The sequence below is a fragment of the Schistocerca nitens genome, chromosome 3, assembly GCF_023898315.1.
Source record: "Schistocerca nitens isolate TAMUIC-IGC-003100 chromosome 3, iqSchNite1.1, whole genome shotgun sequence".
Classification (NCBI taxonomy): Eukaryota; Metazoa; Arthropoda; class Insecta; order Orthoptera; family Acrididae; genus Schistocerca; species Schistocerca nitens.
Window position 1 is genome coordinate 284,154,031 of NC_064616.1, and position 21,607 is coordinate 284,175,637.

The following is a 21,607-nucleotide window of genomic DNA, read 5'->3' on the forward strand; positions in this document are numbered from 1 at the left end:
TCCTAATATGCTGACAAGTTTGCATCATTATTTCTTTAAGGTTGTTGAAATACTGTAGTATTAATTAGTAGTTGACATTTAACATTAACCTTAATGACTCTCTTGATGGCTTAAGTTGTCACCAGTTTCTACGACATACCCTTTGTAAAATATTTGGTCAACACAGGATGCTAAACATTTAAAATATGATTAACTTTTACGCTGTGCATGGTGGATGATGATTTGAAACACTTACGAAAACTTTGAAGCGCTGACAAATAATGTATTTTTCTGTTCATGTCATGTCATTTGATCATACGTGAACAGAATTTTTTTGTGAATCTAACTGAGGAGTAATGTCAATATAAGAAACGAGGATTTATTCGATGTGCAGTGCTATTGCATATTAAATGTACACGATGGTGTAAAGGAATACCTGAAAAATCTCATATTATCAGTGTCCATTCTGTATAAATGAAATATTAAATGCTTATGTTTATAAATTCTTGTTGAACATTTGTTGTAGGTTAAATGGGTAACCATGTTGTCAATAACCTGACAAAACATATAATGTCTTGTTTAATGTAAAAATCATGAATTATTGTTCATCAGTGTTTGAGTGAACTTTGTTTGGAAACTTATCTTACTCAATGTTAATTGTTGCATTAATTTTCATAGGAACTCCTAAAATTAATAATTTAGGTTATTTTAAAATTAATATCGCAACTGTAGAAAACCATTATTTCAAAGTCACTTCATTGTACTCTATTTACTAGTAAATAAAATATATATCCCAGGCCTCTTTCTATATTCTGGGGAACCCTTTGATTAATTAACAACATAGTAGAGGGCTTACTGCATTGCATTGTCAAGTTAATAAAATGTTAAATTAATACCTTCAGCATTATCTGGAGAAAATAATAATTTAAGGTAAGAACAGAGTTTACATGCTCATTGGTGTGTCCTCTAATAAGATATTGGTGAAGTGTTTGTTTGTTTTACTTTGCAGATACCATTTTTCAATATAAATTTGAATCAAAATTCAGATTTTGTAGTAAATCTAGATTTAAATTTGTAGGAACTCATCACAGGAGGAAGAATCGTGATGCTCAGGCAGCGACATACCCTACCAACAGTGCTACCAGTGTAACTGTTATTCCAGAGCAGCAAAGACCTCGGAACACGTTTTCTGATCTTGAAGGAAACACACCTGATGAGACAATCACTCAGTCAAGCACAAATATGATGAACTATTTCACTAAAACATTGGGATCAACTGTCCCTGCGTACAAGCATTATGGAAGTCCCACAAAAGTTGAGGAACCAACCACTATTCTTACCTCTGAAACAGATGAGGTGTATGATCCATGGGAATTTCCTAAAATGTATGGTCTCCAAAAACCATTTTCTAATAAAACTATTTCTGTACATACAAATAATTCAGCAACCTTTAATAGCAAACACAATTACAATAATGTCAGAGAATTCAGAATGTCTGTCCGAACTTCAGAGAGCACATATCCATTGAGTGATGTCAAAGGCAGGTCATACTACCCTCCTCCTTACCGCACCTATCATCTTAACCCTCAAAGGTCCACACGTCCGGTAGAATTTGATTACTATTCTACACGAAGCAACATGGGAAGTTCTCAAAATTTAAAGCCTACTCAAGATGGCACAAGAATTGACCCAATTCAGTTCAGGAATCCATGGTTTCCTTCAAACAATGCAAATCCCTATGCACATGCAATGAGAAGAGGAGAGGTGGGAACTACAGTGAATTGTGATTTGTTCCCATGTTCAGGTAGTCAAGCTGAGTTTGACTCTATGGCAAGAAATTTGGGTAGGCATTATAGTGAAGCAGACAAAAGATCAGAATATGCTCACCATAATGCAGGTAATGTATGGGCAACGGACGATCGTAATCATGAAAACAGGGGCCAGCAATTCAGAGCACAGCAGACTGATCAACCTAGGCTGTATCATAATGATAACCTATTTAGGCCTACAGGCAGTCAAATGCATACAACTAAAGATTTTAGGAGACATTCTTACAGTGATAATGGTTATATCTATGATGGAGTTTCCAAGTCTTTACATACTACCTCAACTCCTGAGGGCACTGATATGTATCATTCCTTTTCTTCAAATTCACACACAGTCTCTCTCCCAGTCTATAGTACAGAAAGACCAGCAATTCTGCCCACAAGAAATGGTCAGAAGATGTTAAGCCAAGATGATATGCCTGTGCATCATAATAGCAGGCTGCTACCTACTCAACTACAAGGTCAAGAGACTTTATTTCATGGCAACAGTGATGCAACAACTGAAGCAAAACATAGTCTTAAACATGACATAGGACCTGAAAGTTCACATACCTCATTATATAGGTCCAGAAGTGACAGACCAATCGCTACTAATCAGCCAGTGTATCATCTCACTGGAACTGTCCCCATAAAAGGAAATGACAAAACTGGAAGTGAGAACAGAAATGGTCCAGGAAAAATGAGACAGACAGGCTTTGAATATCAAAGTGGGTTCAGAGACCATATGGAAGCTATTAATAGTGGGTATGGTGATAGATCTGGAAACAGATTTAACCCCAGTAACTTAACTCCAAGGAATAATGTCAGGAATGGTAAGCCTATTATTCAGGAAATACCTATTGGGCATGACAGAGTGTATCTTAGACAGGCCCAAGGCATGGACACTTATAGTTTAAAGAGCCAAATGAATCACTCATTTCTGCAAAATTTTTCTGGAACAACTCCCAGGTCCTTTTATGAGGAAAGGAGGAGGTTAGATGCAGTGCAGTTTCTGCAAGCAGTCAGCACTCCAACTGTTCCTCTCTCAATTAAGAGCCGGAGACCACACAATTCCTACAGAGGAGGAGCTGCAAACAGAAAAGGTCTGTTTTTCAGGACTACTACAAACAGCACTAAGAATGTCAGTTGTTTTGCACAATGGCCCAAACACTTACAATGAATGAAGAGGAAAAATGTGAAATATCAGAAATGGGAAATGCATGAAATGTAGTATCTGGCTGACAGTAAACGCACTTATTTATATTACTAAGCTTTCCATAACAAATTGCTAAGCTTAACACAAGCATATACTAAGAAAATTGAGCACACCTTTTATGACATATGAGCTTTATTATTACCATCAGACAATGAAATATGAGGTTGTATATGGGTGCATGTGTCCATGTGTGTCCCGTTTTGCAACATTTCAATTGTTCACTCCAGTGTTATCGTTTTAATAAACCTTTATCTATTGCAAACTGTGTGTGGTTCATATGGTTAAATCTGAAAAATGAATGTGCTGTTCTCACTGGAATCCTGCTATTTTTAGACTTTGTACTGTATCTAAATAAGAAATGTCACCAGAATGTCTTTATACCGGTTTATTCTTGCTCGCACCCTTCCTTTACACTTGCATGAGGACACAGATAAAGCACAGGCTTGAGCATTGAAAAATACTGCATTCTATACTTTTTGCATCAGTGTGTGTTTGTGTCACCTGTCGAAACATGCACAGTGTCACCATTTGAAGTGTCTTCGTGTTTTCGTGTGTGATATATATAATAGAGGGAAACATTCGACGTGGGAAAAATATATCTAAAAACAAAGATGATGTGACTTACCGAACGAAAGTGCTGGCAGGTCGACAGACACACAAACAAACACAAACATACACACAAAATTCAAGCTTTCGCAACAAACTGTTGCTTCATCGGGAATGAGGAAAGGAGAGGGAAATACGAAAGGATGTGGGTTTTAAGGGAGGGGGTAAGGAGTCATTCCAATCCCGGGAGCGGAAAGACTTACCTTGGGGGAAAAAAGGACAGGTATACTCTCGCACGCACGCACATCCATCCGCACATACACAGACACAAGCAGACATTACAAATGTCTGCTTGTGTCTGTGTATGTGCGGATGGATATGTGTGGTCTTTAAATATGTCTGCTTGTGTCTGTATATGTGTGGATGGATATGTGTGTGTGTGTGTGTGTGTGTGTGTGTGTGTGTGTGTGTGTGTGTGTGTGTGTGTGTTTTTACCCGTCCTTTTTTTCCCCCTAAGGTAAGTCCTTCCGCTCCCGGGATTGGAATGACTCCTTACCCTCTCCCTTAAAACCCACATCCTTTCGTCTTTCCCTCTCCTTCTCTCTTTCCTGATGAGGCAACAGTTTGTTATGAAAGCTTGAATTTTGTGTGTATGTTTGTGTATCTATCGACGTGCCAGCGCTTTCGTTTGGCAAGTCACATCATCTTTGTTTTTTTTTTTAATATAAATCTCTGTTTTTCCTTCTGCAGTTGTTTGAGATGTGTAATGTGGCAATTAAATTTTCAGAACGTGAATACAGATGCTTAGGGCAATGGGAAGAAGATGGTTTGATGTATACCTATACTCAGCGCAGGGATGTTGAGGCATACGAGTGCTTCGTTGGATCTATAGTTTCAGAAGATGAGATTTTTATAAAGGAAGCAGGAGAACATTGTCAGCGCAATATAGACCCTTTGCAACATGGAATGAAGCTGAGTAAAATGGGTAAGATGCTAAAACATTTTTTCTGTTGAATTATAGTAGATAATCTTGATCATGTTGACACCACAGCTGACAAATTTTAGTGATTAATGACATCCACCCCAAGTTTATAATTACATATTTATTGTTCAGTGACTGGTTTTGTTCTTAGAACATCTTCAGGCTGCCTGCAGTTAAACAAAACAGGACATCAGGCTAAAGCTACAGCATCTTAAGGAATAAAATGAGCACCTCACACCGATAGCAGTCTTATACTAAATATTCGCAGAGTTGTGCTAAAGTCGTGATTCAAATAATTGGGTTGTCATCTGTAATGTTAAAAATCAAATCCAGAAACAATGATCACAAACATTCTGCCACTCACCTGGTGGAAGTATGGCACAGCGTGTTGTCTACAGTAAACTATCCAGACAGGCTCACTCCACAGGAGATGTAAACATAATACTTAGCCTCTGTCAGGTGTGATAGTTGATTATCCAATCATAATTGTTGCCGTAATGACTAAACATTATCTGCAGAACTAATTTCAGAAGTAATTTTCTAAAATATATCAGGAATGGTAATTATTATCTTACAGAATGAACATAAGACATGAATAAACATAGTTACAAAACGTGCATAGTCATTGAAAACGTAGAAGAGCTGAAGACTGTGTTAGACGTGCTAAAATTATTTGCAGTGTGGTTACACAGTTGTTACAGGCCATTGTTGGACAATACAACCAGTATTACTTCCCAATGCCATTTGTCCTTATTGCCGAAAATGTATTCATAGTTGACTATGACTCTACAGCTGAGGTCTGAATTTTGTGCTCAGTAGAAACATCCCATTATTAATCTAAACTCACTGGTTACATTTGTCCAGATTAGTTCACAGTTGGAGTCATTTTAATTATTGTTAGAAAAACGGTTTCTATAAATACTGCTCCTCCTCCTGCAATTATCACTTTGCTATGTGCTACTTGTGATACTTGAAATTTCTCTCCTCTCCACGTTTCACCCAGTTCTCAGTTCCAAATATAATTTGGGGCCAACTACTTTTACTTTTAAGTAGATGCAAGCTCTGGTACTTTTCTATGAATAAACCAGCAGTTAACAAATAATATTTTGATATTCACACACTATAAATTTTCCACCTGGTCTGTTGTAATAATCACTTAAATTGTGCTTTTTCTTTTCCCGGGTGGGTCAAGTGACAAGACCAGTCCTTGCATTTTTATTTGCTTGATATGTAGACCCTAATAATGAAATTAAGCACATTGTCACACATAGGAGACATCGTGCTGATACCATGCAACATTACCTCTAGCATTGTAAATGGCCATACAGCTCATTTGACAGAACACATGTTCATAGGCTAATTGACAGATGCTATTAATTTCCTGAGCATGTGGTAGAACCTATACCCCCACTGCAACCCCTGAAAAAAATTGGCACATGCACACACAGTGTCACTTCTTGCTGATACTGGTAACTCATTATATGATCACTAGTTGTAATCTTAAGCACGGGAAGGGTCAATAATTGTCATTTCAGTTATCACTTACAGGTCTGGTTACACCTGTAAGATATAGTTCCCAAATGAAAGGTCTCAAATAGGTGTGTACTAAGCAAGCTGTCTACTGTATAGCAAACTGACTGTATTTGCAGATACATCCTGCAACAGTGAGTTAATAAGAATATGAACAAAGTCCAATATATTAGTAATACCTCTACATCCAAGACAAAAAGAGTTTTGAAGGAAATTCATTGTCTATTAGGATGAAAAGGTTTCCCCCTTGCAGTTGGGGAATGTGTGTTACTGCAGAGGTTCACTTACAGGACATCTACAGAGAATCTTATAGACCCATTGTGATGAAGTAGTAATTTTGCATTATCAAGGAAGAGGAAGAAATACCAAAATCAACAAAGTGTCCCACGTTACCTGAAGATGTATTTGAGGCAATCGAGATTAGTTTTGAAAAGTAAGGAGGTACTATGCTGCAATGAAAAATGAGGGTTTCTCAGTAATTCCAGAAGATAAAGATGTATGATAAAAGTAATGAGACAGATTTTTTTTTTTTAATCTACAAAAGCATTTCCCTTTTGTAGCTATACAACAGCAGAGTCATTGTTCTCAGTCTTGGTAGCAGCACTGAAAGGCTCACTCATCTGGTAGGGCACTTAACATGACAGTCACATTCTTTTGAATGTTCTGAAGAGTCCCAAAATCACATCCTTTGAAGACATTTTTCAATTTTTGGAAAGGGAAAGTCACATGGACTTAGGTCAGGTGAATGTGGGAAACTGTGGAGCAACAGGAATGCCTTTTGAGGTCAAAAATACCATGATGGAAGTGGCAGTGTGACATGGAGCATTGTCTTGATGCAGTGTCCACATGTCTGCAATGTCCAGTCTCGCTCGATTCCCCCTTTTCCTGAGTCTTTCAGACATCCTGGTAAAACACTTGGTGAACAGTTTTTCCTGGAGGAACAAATTCTTTGTACACAATACCCCTGCTGACAAAAAAAAAGCAAATCAGCATTGTTTTGACCTCTGATTTGTTCATTCAAACTTTCTCGGTCAAAGAGATATCTCAGTGTGCCACTCCTCACTTTGCCACTTCACCCCAGGATTGTACTAAAAAATCCAGGATTCATCCCCAGTGATCACACAACTGAACCATTTATGGCCATTGACAGTCCTCTCAAGATGATAAACATACATTTCTCAGTTGAGAGGTTTTTTGGCACAAACCTTTCATGTGTGCAAACTTTCTCAAAATTTGATGTATGATGAAAATGTTTTAACAGGTCACCCACCATCCTTCTTGTTAAATGTCTGTCTGATCACATAAGAGCACTCGCACATTTTATGTTTCCATTGGTTTTTGCTCCCTGGGCAATGTTCATCAACAACGTCTTCTCGGCCTCCTAAAAATTATTTGTGACATCAAAAACCTTGTTCTGTTAATAAGGAATGTTCCCCATAGCTCAATTTCAACTTCTCAAAGGTCACACTTGATAATTTCTGAAGTTTAACACCCAACTTCATGGCTTCTTATTGCTCTAAATTCCAATGTTCCATTTTAGTAACACACAACAAAGACACAACTTCACTGATGACACTGTCAAAAAAATCACCTGATGGCTGTATGGAGCTGACCGCAGTGTTGTCAGTCTCATTACTTTTATCACACACTTCATATTTCCCAGAAAAGGACAGAGTATTTCTTTCGAATTGTTTGCAATGATTCCATGTTCTAGTGGCCTTCCTTTACTCCCACCAGTGCTACATCTCATACCTGCCAAAATTCACAGAAGGCAAAGGTCCCAGGTTAGAGTCCCAGTCCTGCACACAAATTTAATGTGCCAGGAAGTTTCAAATAATTGCACATTCCACTGAAGAGTGAAAATTCAGTTTGAAAACATATGTCATGACAAATAAGAGGTGTGCAGCAGATTTCAAAATCAGGGCAGCCACAGCCCAGATATATCATTTTGAAAAGATAAGATCATGGTGAGCTCTGTTTTTGTTTCTGCCTTATGAAGGGTACTTATAGTTAGCTCATTAAACCCTACTTCAGAGAGAAGTTTGGGACAATGCTGACAGAGATCTATCTATCTGTGCCCACATCAATCATTCATATTAATTCATGCAAGTCACCAGCAACAGACCAATGAAGTAGTGATGAGTTGCCTATTATCATATATTTATGGAAGCGCTTGAAGAGGAACTCCCAAAGTTAGTGGTCTGCAAGCCCTCTTCATATTTTCTATATACTCGACACATTCATAATCAGACAATGGGGACAACTTCCTACACTTGAACTCATTTCATGGAAAAATCTGTTTAATGTTGGTGGTAAAGGAACATGACAGCAAGCCAAGGTACATTGCTGTAGATTTTTATACATTTGGCTGCCATCACTCTTCACACTACTGAGTGAAGTAGCATAGTGGTAGGACTCAGGACTCACATTTGGGAAGATAGTTGTTCAATTCCCATCAAGCCAGTAGATTACCATGGTTTCCCAAAATTACTTAAGGTAAATGTGAAGATGGTTCCTTTGAAGATTACATGGCCAGTTTCTTCCACATTCCCACCCCACCCAACCCAAGCCAGTGTTCCACCTGTAATGACCTCATCATCAATGGGCTGTCAAACCTTACTTATGCTTTCAAGTACACTAGCACACAAGGCACATAAAATCTGACGAAGATAATCTAATTACAGAGTTAAAGAATCGACAGCTTATGGCTGTGTCAGAGATTGATTTTTATTGCTTCCTCTCAGTGGGTTTGTTGTTTCCTGTAAACATATAGTTCATAATCTGTAGTGGTGAGTTCACAGTTTGCAGAATGTTGGGGAAAGATGGTGTTAAGTTTCAGCTTACGTCATGGGCCAAGGTCGTGACAGAGTTGGAGACAACTGCTAATGGGTTAGAGATGGTGGAGAGGTGATGAAGTAAATAATTGGTGTCCTTGATGTGAGTGTGCAATGGGTCAGAATGTTGGTAAAATAGCAAACAAAATTCTTTCCTTCGGAGCAAAGTAACCAGCTACAATAGGCCATCCAGGGTGGCTAGTTGTTTGGAACTTAGAAGAGGGAAGGTGGGTGTATGGGGGACGGGGAGGGTCTTGACATGTTGCAGAAGCCCCCTCAGGGGGTCCACAACTCTTTTGTGGATACGTGCGTAGCGAGCACGGGACCCCGAGCTAATGTGGCCTTCCTCCCTTTCTGGGCTGCATCCTTCCCTTTCCGCATCCTTTCCCATCCCCCATCTTGCCCCCCCCCCCCCTCACCTCTGGCTCTTTCCTTCCCTTTCTCCCCCTCTGGGAGTATGGTTTGTGCCTACGTCTGGATACGGACACTCGAAACTGTAACAAATTCTTTGCTTTCTCCGCTTGCAAGTCTTCGTCCTTCCTCTGTCCTTCTCTTTTCCTTACCTCTTCTCTTTGCCCTTTTCTCCGCTACGGCGTTTGAGACCTCTCTTCTTTCCTTTACCTTTCTTTTTTTTCCCTCCCTGTGCATGTCTGAAGGCCGACCCACGCATTTCCACACGTAGCCGGTGACGGGGTAACGCGTAATTCCCCGCCCCGGGTAGACAGGTAGGACACGTACATACCCCCTGGTAACGGCCAGGCCCAGGTAGTGGTGATTACCCAAGCTGATACCTTCCGAAAGTGCCGATTGGTCCCTTCGTCCGTTTGTTGGGAGGTGTGACCTGAGGTGTGAACAATCACCTAAGGCGGGAGTGCCGTCAGTGAGGGCCCCCACAAGGAAGGAGCGCGCCATCGGAGACGCCGGTAATCATGGGGGATACTTTCGCAATGGTTTCCTCATCTTCTATGATGTCAGCTCACAAGCGTAAGTTCACTGAGTCTCAGCCACAGACAGTCGTTCCATCGTTGCCACAGTTCCTTGTTGTTTCTCTGTCTGACGAAGGTCACGACTTCTCCACAGTCAACCCTTTCATTATTCAGAAAGGTGTCGACGCAATTGCAGGTCCTGTAAAGTCTTATTCCAGATTACGAAATGGCACCTTGTTTTTAGAAACAGTCAGTGCCCTCCAGGCACAAAAATTGCTGCGTACTTCATGGCTACACACCTACCCTGTCCGGGTGGAACCGCACCGTACTTTAAATTCATCACGTGGGGTCGTTTATACTCGCTCCCTGGACGGATTGGCCGACGAGGAAATTCAACACTACCTGTCTGACCAGGGCATAACGGCAGTTCATAGTCATGAAAAGGGTCGACACGAACATCATTCCAACCCGTACTGTCTTCTTCACATTTGACAAAGTTCAACTCCCATCGAAAATCAAAGCAGGCTATGAGATAATTTCCGTTTGCCCTTATGTCCCAAACCCTACGCGTTGCTCTCGGTGTCAGCAGTTCAATCACACCAGCCAGTCCTGTTCCAATCCGGCCAAATGTGCTACGTGTGGCAAGGATGCCCATGAGGGTGCTTGTCCACCTCCATCCCTTCGTTGCATCAACTGTATGGGTGACCACGCTGCTTCCTCTCGAGATTGCCCCATTTTTAAAGACAAAAAGCTCATTCAGGAAATCAGAGTGAAGGAAAAGGTGTCGACCTTTGCTGCTCGAAAATTATTCTCCAGTCGACAGCCCACCGTGCCTCAGAAAGGAAAATACAGCACTGTCCTTGCTTCTCCTCGGCCAACAAAGAGGCAGCCACGCAGACTTGGGACCTCACCTTTAGTGCCACGGTCGTCAGATCGGCCAGCGCAAAGATCGCCCGTTCAACCTCCCCACTTTCGCCTGCCCACTCTCTGGCTCGCCCTTCATCGGGTTCTGCTAAATCTCGAGCCCAAAAGTCAGACACAAAGACTTTGAAAAAAGAGCATATTCGTGAAGATTTTTTACGTACCCCAACTTCACAACCATCGGTTCCTCCTTCATCTAAACATCATGTTTCAAAGAAGGCTAGTAAGAAACCCAGTTCATCTCCTTCTCCGCCAAGGCGTGTCTCATCTACAGCACCACCTGGCGGTAATCGCTCTCGGCCGTCTTCTGTGACGCCGAGGCGCACTGCTGGTGGCCGATTGCTGGTGGCAGGAGCTGCTCCTGAACAACCTATGGATCAGGATCTTCTGCCTTCGGCTGACTGCCATTCCATGCTGTCGGTCACAAGCTCTGAGCAGTCGCTGAGTTGACGGCAACCTTGGTCACATTCCTCCATTTTCTGTTCACCCTATGTCAATTATCCACTGGAATAGCCACGGCATTCGAGCCAATTGGGATGAATTGTCGATCCTCTTACGATCCTACTTGCCGGTCATCTTCTGTCTTTAGGAAACAAAGCTGCGTCCCCATGACCGCTTTGTTCTCCCCCATTTTCAGTCCGTCCGATTTGATCTGTTGGAAGGCACTCCAGCACATGGAGGACTCATTATTCCTCTCCATGATACTCTCCATTATCACCCAATCCCCTTGAATACTTCCTTCCAAGCTGTCGCTGTCCGTCTTTCCCTTTCTGGATATAACTTTTCTCTTTGTACTGTATACATTACATCGTCCACACCAATGGCATGAGCTGATCTCCTTCATCTTCTTGGTCTGCTTCCACCCCCCTATTTGCTGGTTGGGGACTTCAATGCCCACCACCCGCTTTGGGGATCTCCACATCCTTGTCCATGTGGCTCACTATTGCTAGAAGTCTTCCACCAAGCGGATCTAGTTTGCCTCAACACTGGGGTCCCTACATTTTTGTCTGCCTCCACCGCAAATTTCTCTGCCTCCACCGCAAATTTCTCTCATTTGGACCTTTCGGTCGGTACTGTTCCGCTAGCTCGGCGCTTCGAATGGTCCGCCATTGATGATACACACTCAAGTGACCACCTTTCCATGTGTCCTTAGACTGCAGCCTTAATTGCCATATATGCGCCCGAGACGCTGGAAGTTTTCCCAACCGATGGACACTTTTTTCGTCTCTAGCAACATTCAATGACGGTCATTTTCCTAGCGTTGACGATGAGGTCACACATATTACAGACGTTATTCTTACAGCTGCGGAACGTTCAATACCACGCACCTCCGCATTGCCCCAGTGCCCCCCAGTTCCTTGGTGGAACGAGGCATCCATGACGAATTACGTGTGCGTCGACATGCTCTTCGCATTTTCCGCCACCTTCCTACTTTGGCCAACTGTATCCGCTATAAGCAGTTCCGTGCGCGATGCCGTCGCGTCATCCGCGATAGCAAGAAGGCAAGCTGGAAATTCTTTATTAGCTCATTTAACACCTTCACTCCCTCCTCGGAAATTTGGAGTTGGATTCGACGGTTATCTGGCGCGCCTAGTTTCTCCCCGGTCTCTGGGCTCACTGTCGCGCATGATATGTTAGTGGACCCCGTCGCAATTTCTAACTCATTGGGTCAACACTCTGCTGGGATTTCGAGCTCTTCAAATTACCCTCCAGCGTTTCTCCCGAAGAACCGTGCAGCGGAAGTGCAACCTCTTGCTTTCTTCTCCCAAATCGCGAAAGCTATAATACTGTTTTCTCCATGCGGGAAATCCAACATGCACTCTCTTCTTCTCGCTTCTCCGCCCCAGGACGGGATGGTATCCACATCCAAATGTTGCTGCATTTATCAACCCATAGTCTGCGTTACCTCCTTCGCCTTTATAATCGAATTTGGACCGACAGTACTTTTCCCAGACGATGGCGGGTTGCTATCGTCATTCCTGTTCCGAAACCTGGAAAGGACAAACATCTCCCCTCTAGCTATTGCCCCATTTCTCTCACGAGTAGTGTATGTAAGGTTTTGGAGCGTATGGTGAATTGCCATTTAGCTTGGTGGCTGGAGTCCCGCAGTCTTTTAACACCTGCCCAATGCGGTTTCCGAAAGCATCATTCTGCAGTTGACCATCTTGTTGCTCTCTCCACTTATATCATGAACAATTTTCTCCGGAAACGCCAAACAGTAGCAATATTTTTTGATCTGGAGAGAGCATACGATACCTGTTGGAGGACAGGCATCCTCCGCACACTGTTCTCTTGGGGGTTTTCGAGGTCGGCTGCCCCTTTTTCTTCGCGAATTTATGGCACAGCGCACATTTAGAGTGCTGGTGAACATTACTCTCTCCTGTACTTTCTCCCAAGAAAACGGGGTACCCCAGGGCTCTGTGCTAAGTGTTGTACTGTTTGCCATTGCCATAAATCCAATTATGGATTCTCCCCTTCCTGATGTCTCGGGCTCCCTCTTTGTAGACGATTTTGCGATCTACTACAGCTCTCAGAGGACCAGCCTTCTTGAACGACGTCTTCAAGGATGTCTCGATCACCTCCACTCTTGGAGCATCGAAACCGGCTTCCGTTTTTCTCCCAGTAAGACCGTTTGTGTTAATTTTTGGCGACGTAAGGCGTTTCTTCCCCCCTCCTTACATCTAGGACCTGTCAACCTTCCGTTTTCGGACGTGGCTAAATTCTTGGGTCTTATGTTTGATAGAGAACAGTGATGGTCCTCCCACGTTTCCGAGACCGATGACCTCGCTGTCTGGTCTCCTTCCCCGAAACAAACCAACAAACCAACCAACCTCCCACGTTTCCTATCTTTCGGCTCGCTGTCTGCGATCCCTCAACACCCTCCGTGTCCTGAATGGTACCTCCTGGGGAGCGGACGGTGGTCCTTCTCCGCCTCTATCGCGCCTTAGTGTGCTCGAAATTGGACTATGGAAGCATAGTCTACTCCTCTGCTCGGCCGTCTATTCTTCGGCGTCTCGACTCTATCCACCACCGTTGATTACGTTTAGTGTCTGGCGCTTTTTACACCAACCCTGTGGAAAGCCTTTATGCCGAGACTGCTGAACCTACGCTGTCCAATCGGCGAGCAGTCCTTCTGAGTCGTTATGCTAGCCATCTGTCTTCCATGCCCGCTAATCCAGCCCATGACACTTTTTTCGACGCCTCCTTTGATGTAGGGTATGCAGGCCACCCTTCCTCCCTACTACCACCGGGAGTCCGCTTCCGTCAACTGCTCCATTCTCTTTCCTTCCGCTTTCCTAAAACATTTTTGACAACTTGGGGTACAGCACCGCCTTGGCTCCGTCCCTGGATCTGCCTGCTCCGTGACCTTTGTCAATTTCCCAAGGATGGTACCCCTTCACTTGTTTATCGTCGGGCATTTGCTGCTCTATGTGCACAAATGGAGGAAGCCACATTTATTTACACTGATGGCTCGAAAACATCATTAGGTGTAGGGAGTGCCTATATTGTTGGTGACACCGCAAATCGATTTCGGCTTCCCGAGCAGTGTTCGGTTTATACTGCGGAGCTTTACGCTGTTCTCCAGGCTGTCCAATACATCCGCCGCCATCAGGAGATACAGTATGTTACCTGTTCAGATTCTCTCAGCTCTCTCCTCAGTCTCCAAGCTCTCTACCCTGTCCACCATCTGGTCCACCGGATTCAGGACTGTCTTCGCTTGCTCCACCTGGGGGGCGTCTCGGTGGCGTTCCTCTGGCTCCCAGGACACGTTGGTATCTGTGGAAATGAGGCGGCCGATATAGCGGCCAAGGCTGCAGTCTCTCTTCTTCGGCCAGCTATTCGATCGATTCCCTTCGCCGATCTACGGAGCGTTTTATGTCGTCGTGTTGTTCTTTTATGGTACGCACATTGGTCGACACTTCCCCATAATAAATTGCGGGACGTGTAAGCTCTTCCCTGTGCTTGGTCCTCTTCCTCCCGAACGCGTCGTCGGGAGGAGGTAATTTTAACTAGACTTTGGATAGGGCACTGTCTTTTTAGCCATCGACATCTTTTAAGGGGCGATCCTCCCCCACTCTGTCCCCACTGCTCTCAGCTGTGGACGGTAAGACACCTTTTAATTGAGTGCCCCTATTTTACTCCATTACGTGCCCGTATACAGCTGTTGCCTGATATATCGTCCATTTTAGCAGATGACATGCGCTCGGCCGATCGCGTTCTCGAGTTTGTTTTTTGGGGACAACCAACCCCTTTCTGTAGTGGATTTTTAAGCCTTCCTTCTGCTTTTAGTTTCTCCAATTTTTTGAGTTTCGTTCTCATTGCTGCTGGTTTCCATTTTTGGTTTTTACTGTTTCCTAAGTCACGGACTGGGCGCTAATGACCATAGCAGTTTTGCACCCTAAAACCAAAACAAAAAGAAAGAAAGAAAAAAAAAGAAGAAAAAATAATGTTGCAGAAGAATGCTGATGATGATTAGGTGGTTATATCAGCTAAGAGACACTGAATCAAATTGGGAAGAAATGAAATTTATGATGCAACTTGACAAAGAGAAGGGATAAGTTGACAAGGAACATCCTGAGGCAACAAGAAACTGGTAATTTGCCAGGGGTGACAGGTGCAAGAGAGAGAAATTGTAGAGGGAGACGAAATCTTGGAGACAACAAGCATGCTGAAATAGATTTAGGTTACAGTAATTACATCGAGATGAAGAGCCTTGCACTGGATAGACAAGCTGGGTAGCTGTATCAAACCTGTTTCAGACTGACGTAGTATGTGGCATTAGCAACCTGGGAAGGGATTGACAGTAATGGAATTACTTCCAGGAAACTTGAAGCTCAAATGATATTGACATTGGTATTACATTTTACAGTAATCATGTTTTTCCTTATGTTATGAGCAAAAATAGACTTCTGTATTTATTTTTAGCTTTACTTGTACTGCTGCGATGGACTGAGTTCCATTGTTGTATTGCTAAAGGCACTGCAGTAAACTTTCTTTAATGATTGACAGGTTCATGTTCACCTAGTGAGGTGAATCATCCTCAAAACACACATACCACTACATCATGGCTTTCCATCAGACCATCAACAGAAATGACAAAACCATGGAAACCAATAACAGGTAAAATTTATAAGTGTTTTCTTTTAGATGTAGTATGCAAACTGGCAATGTAGTGACATATTCACTGCTAACCAGAAGCATTATTTTAAAGTGCGTATTTTCTGTGGGTTATTAATGTAATTAAGTTTGTATTATTTACTATTACATGTACAGTGTAATACATGATTATAATGACTTTTGAGGAGTGTTTGACATTGTAATGTACTTAAATATAAATTAGATGGTTTCTTGTTTCATTCTGGCAGCTGTGATTGTTCATTGAGTAACTTGGCAAGACTAATTCAATCATTCAACTTGATTAACCCAACATTATTGTGCTTTGGGAGTGAGTGGGGAATGACTCATTATGTTCATAGGATTTCATTAGCTGCACATGTCCCTGAATAGTTCTTAATGAGTACCTCATGAAGTTTAGTTGGTAGTGTTTGAGTTTGGGGAAACTGATGATTATGATCAGAGGCTGGTAAGTGTTGCCAGTTTTATCATATAAGAAACTCATATGATGCTTCCACAACCACTATTTTGTACTTCTGTGTGACACACTCTGACACTGGACACTGGGATCTTTAAGTGCCCACATTACGAGGATGGTAGAAAACAAAAATAAACATCAGGATATGCTGTGGGCCATTGGGATGGATGACTGTTTTATAATTAACAGTGGGCAACTTTTGAAGGCTTTGAACCTCTCTGCGTGCAGATGGTGTAGTTTCTTAGCATTTTGTAAAATATTAACATGTAAAAACATTACCAATAGAAATAAGTGCACAATTTTGAAGAGCAAATAACCTGTTCAAAAAAATCCTACCTTTTAATTTTTTATTTTATGCCATTGTGTTAAAGTAAATTCTTGTTATTAACATATTTAAAAAGAAGTGTTGTGTTAAATTATTAATCAACATCATATATGAGCATAATGTTTCGTTTATCTCTGTTTTTTATTCTGCGTCACAACACTCACACTTTTACTCTTAGGTGTTTTTAGAAGCTCATTGGTCAAGCGACTTCTTGTGTAAACAGTGCTTTCAGATTCAGAAATAAATCTAAGTATTTGAAAATCAAACTCGCCACTTTTTGTCAGCACCTGATCTTTATTCAGAAGAAATAAGTTTTTTCTCGACAGAATACAATAGGTTATGTGTGTAAAAACGTGTGCAAAAAGTGACAGATACAGTTTTCTTTTAACTCGTGTTTGAGAGTGTTTTTTTTGGTTTTAGAGTTGAAATGGATCTGGTAAAACATATCAAGCCATTGAATAGTGAAACTGACTGGTCAGTGTGGAAGAGAAAAATAAGAGATCTAATTGACTATCATGAAGGAGCTTTAGATGTAATTGATGGCAAGTCAGTAAAACCTGAGCCACTGTCTGAAGTTGCTAATGATGTAGCAATAAAGGATCATAAAGCCAAGTCAGATTTTTATCGTAATAGCCAACAGTTATGCCAAGTCGATGATTACAAGTGGAGTTACAGACACTGTATATCAGAAGATAATGGACAAAGAAATGGTTCATGAAGCATGGAAGGCATTGAAGCAGATTTTAGAAGCTTCATCAAAGAACCACTGTTCAAGATTTGTTCAGATTTCTTCGCATTTAATTGGACTCGGGGAGAAGACATCTCCAGGCTCATAGCAAAGTTAACAAGGCTGTGGAATGAACTGAACAATAGGCTTAAAGCAAAGGCTACCTGATCTAATATTGGTATGTAAAAGTTTTACAAATTCTACCTGCAGGTTTGATTCCTTTAAATAGAGTTGGATGTTATTAACGAAAGATAAAATGTTTGATGAATTAAAGGAACAATTGTGCATGTATGAGAGAAATTCCACATCGAGTAGTGACAAAATCGAACAAGAGGCATTAGTAGTCAAATCAGGTGTACAAAACAAAATAAAAACTAACAAATTCAGAGTTAAAGGAAAATGTAACTATTGCAAAGAACCAGGTCACTGGACCAAATATTGTAATATTGTATTGCTGATGGATGACCAGATAAAAATACAACTGTGCAGAAAAACATGGACAAAACTGTAGTAATGAATGTAGCATTGTTTACTAAATCCAGATGTCACTTATGCAGAACAGATACGGGCTGAACTGGTTAACACAGCAATTTACATCATGAATAGGACAGGGAAGTCATCTGTAGGAGGAGTCAGTCCTTATGAGTTGTGAGAACGGAAAAAGCCTCAAACTAAACATCTTATGATTATTGGCTCAACATGTTATGCACACATTCCAAGTGAAAAACGAAGGAAAATGGACAAGAAAGCTGTGAAAGGACATCTCATTGATGATGATGATGATGAACAATTTACACTACCATTTCAAGATGTTGAAAAGCCCAGATTATATTAAAAATCAATCAGAGAGTGAGGAAAATACACACTCAGAAGATAGTATGGAGCATGAAACTAGTTCAGACACAGAATCTGATGACATTCTGGAAACTTGCAAAGAGGAAATAGGAGTGAAGTTAAGAGAGAATTAATCATTAAAGAGACAAAAATACCTCAATGATAACAGAAGATTTCTTTGTCACAACTGAAGTTTCCTGAAACCTATGAGGATGCATTTAGACATGAAGACAAAATCAAATGGAAGGAAGCAATGGACAGAGAAATGGAATCTCCGATCTAAAATGAAACCTGGGAGCTTGAAGACTTATCGTAGGGTGCCAAGGAAATACCATATAAGTGGGGGGTTTCGACTGAAAACAAATGAAGAGGGTCAGATTGAAAAATTTAAGGCTTGACTGGTTACCAAGGTTTTTCAGTCAATGGGAAGGTGTCGATTACAGTCAAACTTTTAGTCCAGTTGCAAAAATGACAATTGTTCGGTCTATTGAGTGTTGCTGTAACTAAAAGAATGCATCCCGGACAGTTTGATGTGTCAATGACCTTCCTGTATGGAAAACTTGAGGAGACCATTTATATGGTACAACCAATAGGTTACGAAGATAGTACCAACAGAGTTTGCTGGTTGAAGAAAAGCCTGTATGGTTTAAAACAAGCACCAAGGTGCTGGAACAAGCGATTCAGAGAACTTTTGGTAGGTCTAGATTTCAGAGTAAGCCAAGCAGATCCATGCTTGCACATTCAAAATAAAAATGGCAAAGAAGTTCTGGTAATTTTGTATGTTGACAACGGGTTGGTAGCTGCCGCTGATTCAAATTATTTTAGCATTTCCTTTCAACCATTGCAAAATGAGTTAAATATCACAACGGCACCTGCAAACTATTATTTAGGTCTGCAAATTGAACGTGGCAATGATGGCTGTATCAAGATTCACCAGAAGGCTTACGCACAATGAATTCTAAAACATTTCAATTTTTCAGAATGTAAAGCAGTTTCTACCCCCAATGTTGAAAGTTACGGATCTTTCACAGTAGGAGAAAGATGACCCAGTAGAACAGTACTTTCCATATAGAGAAGCAGTTGGAGCATTTATGTATCTGATGCTTGGCACAAGACCAAACCTAGCCTTCAGTGTAAGTGTTCTGTCAAGATCTCCCGAGAATCCCACCAAAGAAGACATATTAAGAGTAAAAAGGGTTTTTCATTATGTATCGGAAACAACTACAGAATATGGAATCACATACACATAAAGAGGAAAGAGCACAACTCTGGAATGCTACAGTGGTGCAGATTTTGGAGGCTGCTCAAAAACAGGCAGATCAACATCCGGAGTAGTCATAGACTACTCAGGAGGAGTGATATTGTGGCTGAGTCAGTGACAAACCATGGTAGCAACACCTACAACTGAAGCTGAACTAGTTGCTGCAAATGAAGCTGTCAAGATGATTTTGTTAACTTGTCTATTCGGAGAAACAAGACTATCTGAAATTCCAGTTCTCTGAATTGACAATTCAGCAGTAGTGAAGTTGGCAGAGAATCCAGAATTTCATCACAGAAACACACACATAGCCATCAGGCATTTCTTTATCTGTGAAAAACTTTATGAAGAAAGAATTAAAGTTCATCAAATCCCATCTGAAGAGCAGGTAGCAGACATCATGACCAAAGCTCTACCGAAGACACGTACGAAGACATTGTGTAATCAAATGGGACTGTTGTAAAACTCATTTTTGTTTTGTTTTGTGGGTTTGCCTGTTTGTTGATTTCTATTTAACAGGGGAAAGTGTTAAAGTAAATTCTTTTTATTAACGTATTTAAAAAGAAGTTTTGTGTTAAAATGTTAATCAACATTGTATATGAGCACAATGTTTTGTTTATCTCTGTTTTTTTATTTTGAGTCACAACACTCGCACTTCTACTCTGAGGTGTTTTTAGAAGCTTCTTGGTCAAGTGACTTCTTGTGAAAATAATGCCTCCAAATTAAGAAATAATCCAAGTATTGGAAAACCAATTTCGTCAGCACCTGATTGTTATTGAGAAGAAATAAGTTTTTTTTCCCTCCACAAAAGACAATACATTGATTATGGGATGATAACCAGTGTTGTTGGCTGCTAATTTATTTATATTGCTAAATATTTTTTCATCTCATTTCTATTGTTTATAACAGCACTTGTTTCCCTGATCTGCAAGGGAGTACGCCTTATCGAGATTTGCACAATAAGTGGTTGTTTGTTCACAAATTGGTACTGTATGCTTGTCTGTCTCACCATGTGAAGTGTTCCAGTTCCTAGCCCTGATTATGTGGTTTTATTTAGTTGTATGGTTGCACAAATCAACATAGGAAGTATCTGTGGCCAAATTGTGGTAAAGGTGGTAACTATTTATCGAACTTGTGCTGATCCTGCTAAGTGCCTGTGGATTATTTTGTCTTTTCATCTGGTTTGATAGAGTTTTAGCTGGTGAATTCTTGATTGCTCAGAACACCCTTCAGGAGTGCTTGAGTGTAGATTATTATTATCCCATTGCAGTATAATTTAAACATTAGACTAGGAAAACAGCTTAGAGAGAATTGTATATGATGCAATACCAGCTTTAAGTAGTGTGCCAACAGCTTTTACTCTTAACAGAAATTGCCTTACTAACATGAAACTGACTGTGTGTGACGGCACCTAGTCTTCTTCAACAAAAGGTATTATTTAGAAATGTGACACAATTTTACCCATGCAAAGGTTTGCGATGCATATTGGCCATACTGCAGTGTGCATGCACATATACAGCAATATTTATACTTACACTCTACAAACCACTTCTGATGTACCACGAAGTGTGCGTATGTACTGATCCCTCCCCCTTCTCCCCCACCACTCGGCCAACTATTCCATTTATGAATGGTGTGAAAGATGAACAGCTGTCAGCAAGTTTTTATGTAAGCTCAAATTTATCTCATCCTGCTGTCATGGTCATTGCACGAGATATGCATGCATGGGAGGAAATAACATCATGTTTGACTACTCTTGGCATGGCAGTCAGATTTTTTTAACAAAAACACATTGTCATGATGGAAAATGACACTCTTGTAGCTTTAACCACTGAACTGTTTTTCAAATTGTCTGTTTTCCCCATCTCCCCTACTGATCTTGTATTTTAAATGTACCAAACTGGTAATTTCATTAAATAAGACTTCTTCACTTCATTGATGAATTCTATTTCCTTTGGAATTTTCTAATGGACCTGTCTGCAAGATGTCTTTTGTATGATACAATTTATTTGATCATTTAAGTGTAAATTGTTCTGAACACGTCTCCCAGGATATTTTTCAGGTGGTGGTTGTTTGTATGATTGATCACCAATAGCATCGTGAAACAATAAAAGTATTTGGATATTTATAC

The 21,607-nt window shown here is 41.1% G+C and overlaps 1 protein-coding gene across 2 annotated transcripts in view; it reads left to right on the forward strand.

Moving 5' to 3' along the window:
- Nucleotides 1-21,607, forward strand: part of LOC126248252 (uncharacterized) — a 338,750-nt gene that overhangs the window by 301,177 nt on the left and 15,966 nt on the right. The window contains exons 1-3 of one of the 2 annotated variants that reach the window (XM_049949103.1): nucleotides 1,557-2,887; nucleotides 4,334-4,531; nucleotides 15,750-15,860. In XM_049949103.1, the coding sequence (XP_049805060.1) occupies nucleotides 1,618-2,887; nucleotides 4,334-4,531; nucleotides 15,750-15,860 (1,579 nt within the window). In that variant the 5' untranslated portion in view covers nucleotides 1,557-1,617. Of the gene's footprint in view, nucleotides 1-1,556; nucleotides 2,888-4,333; nucleotides 4,532-15,749; nucleotides 15,861-21,607 lie in introns of those variants that run through there. The other variant, XM_049949102.1, reaches the window with a different exon arrangement.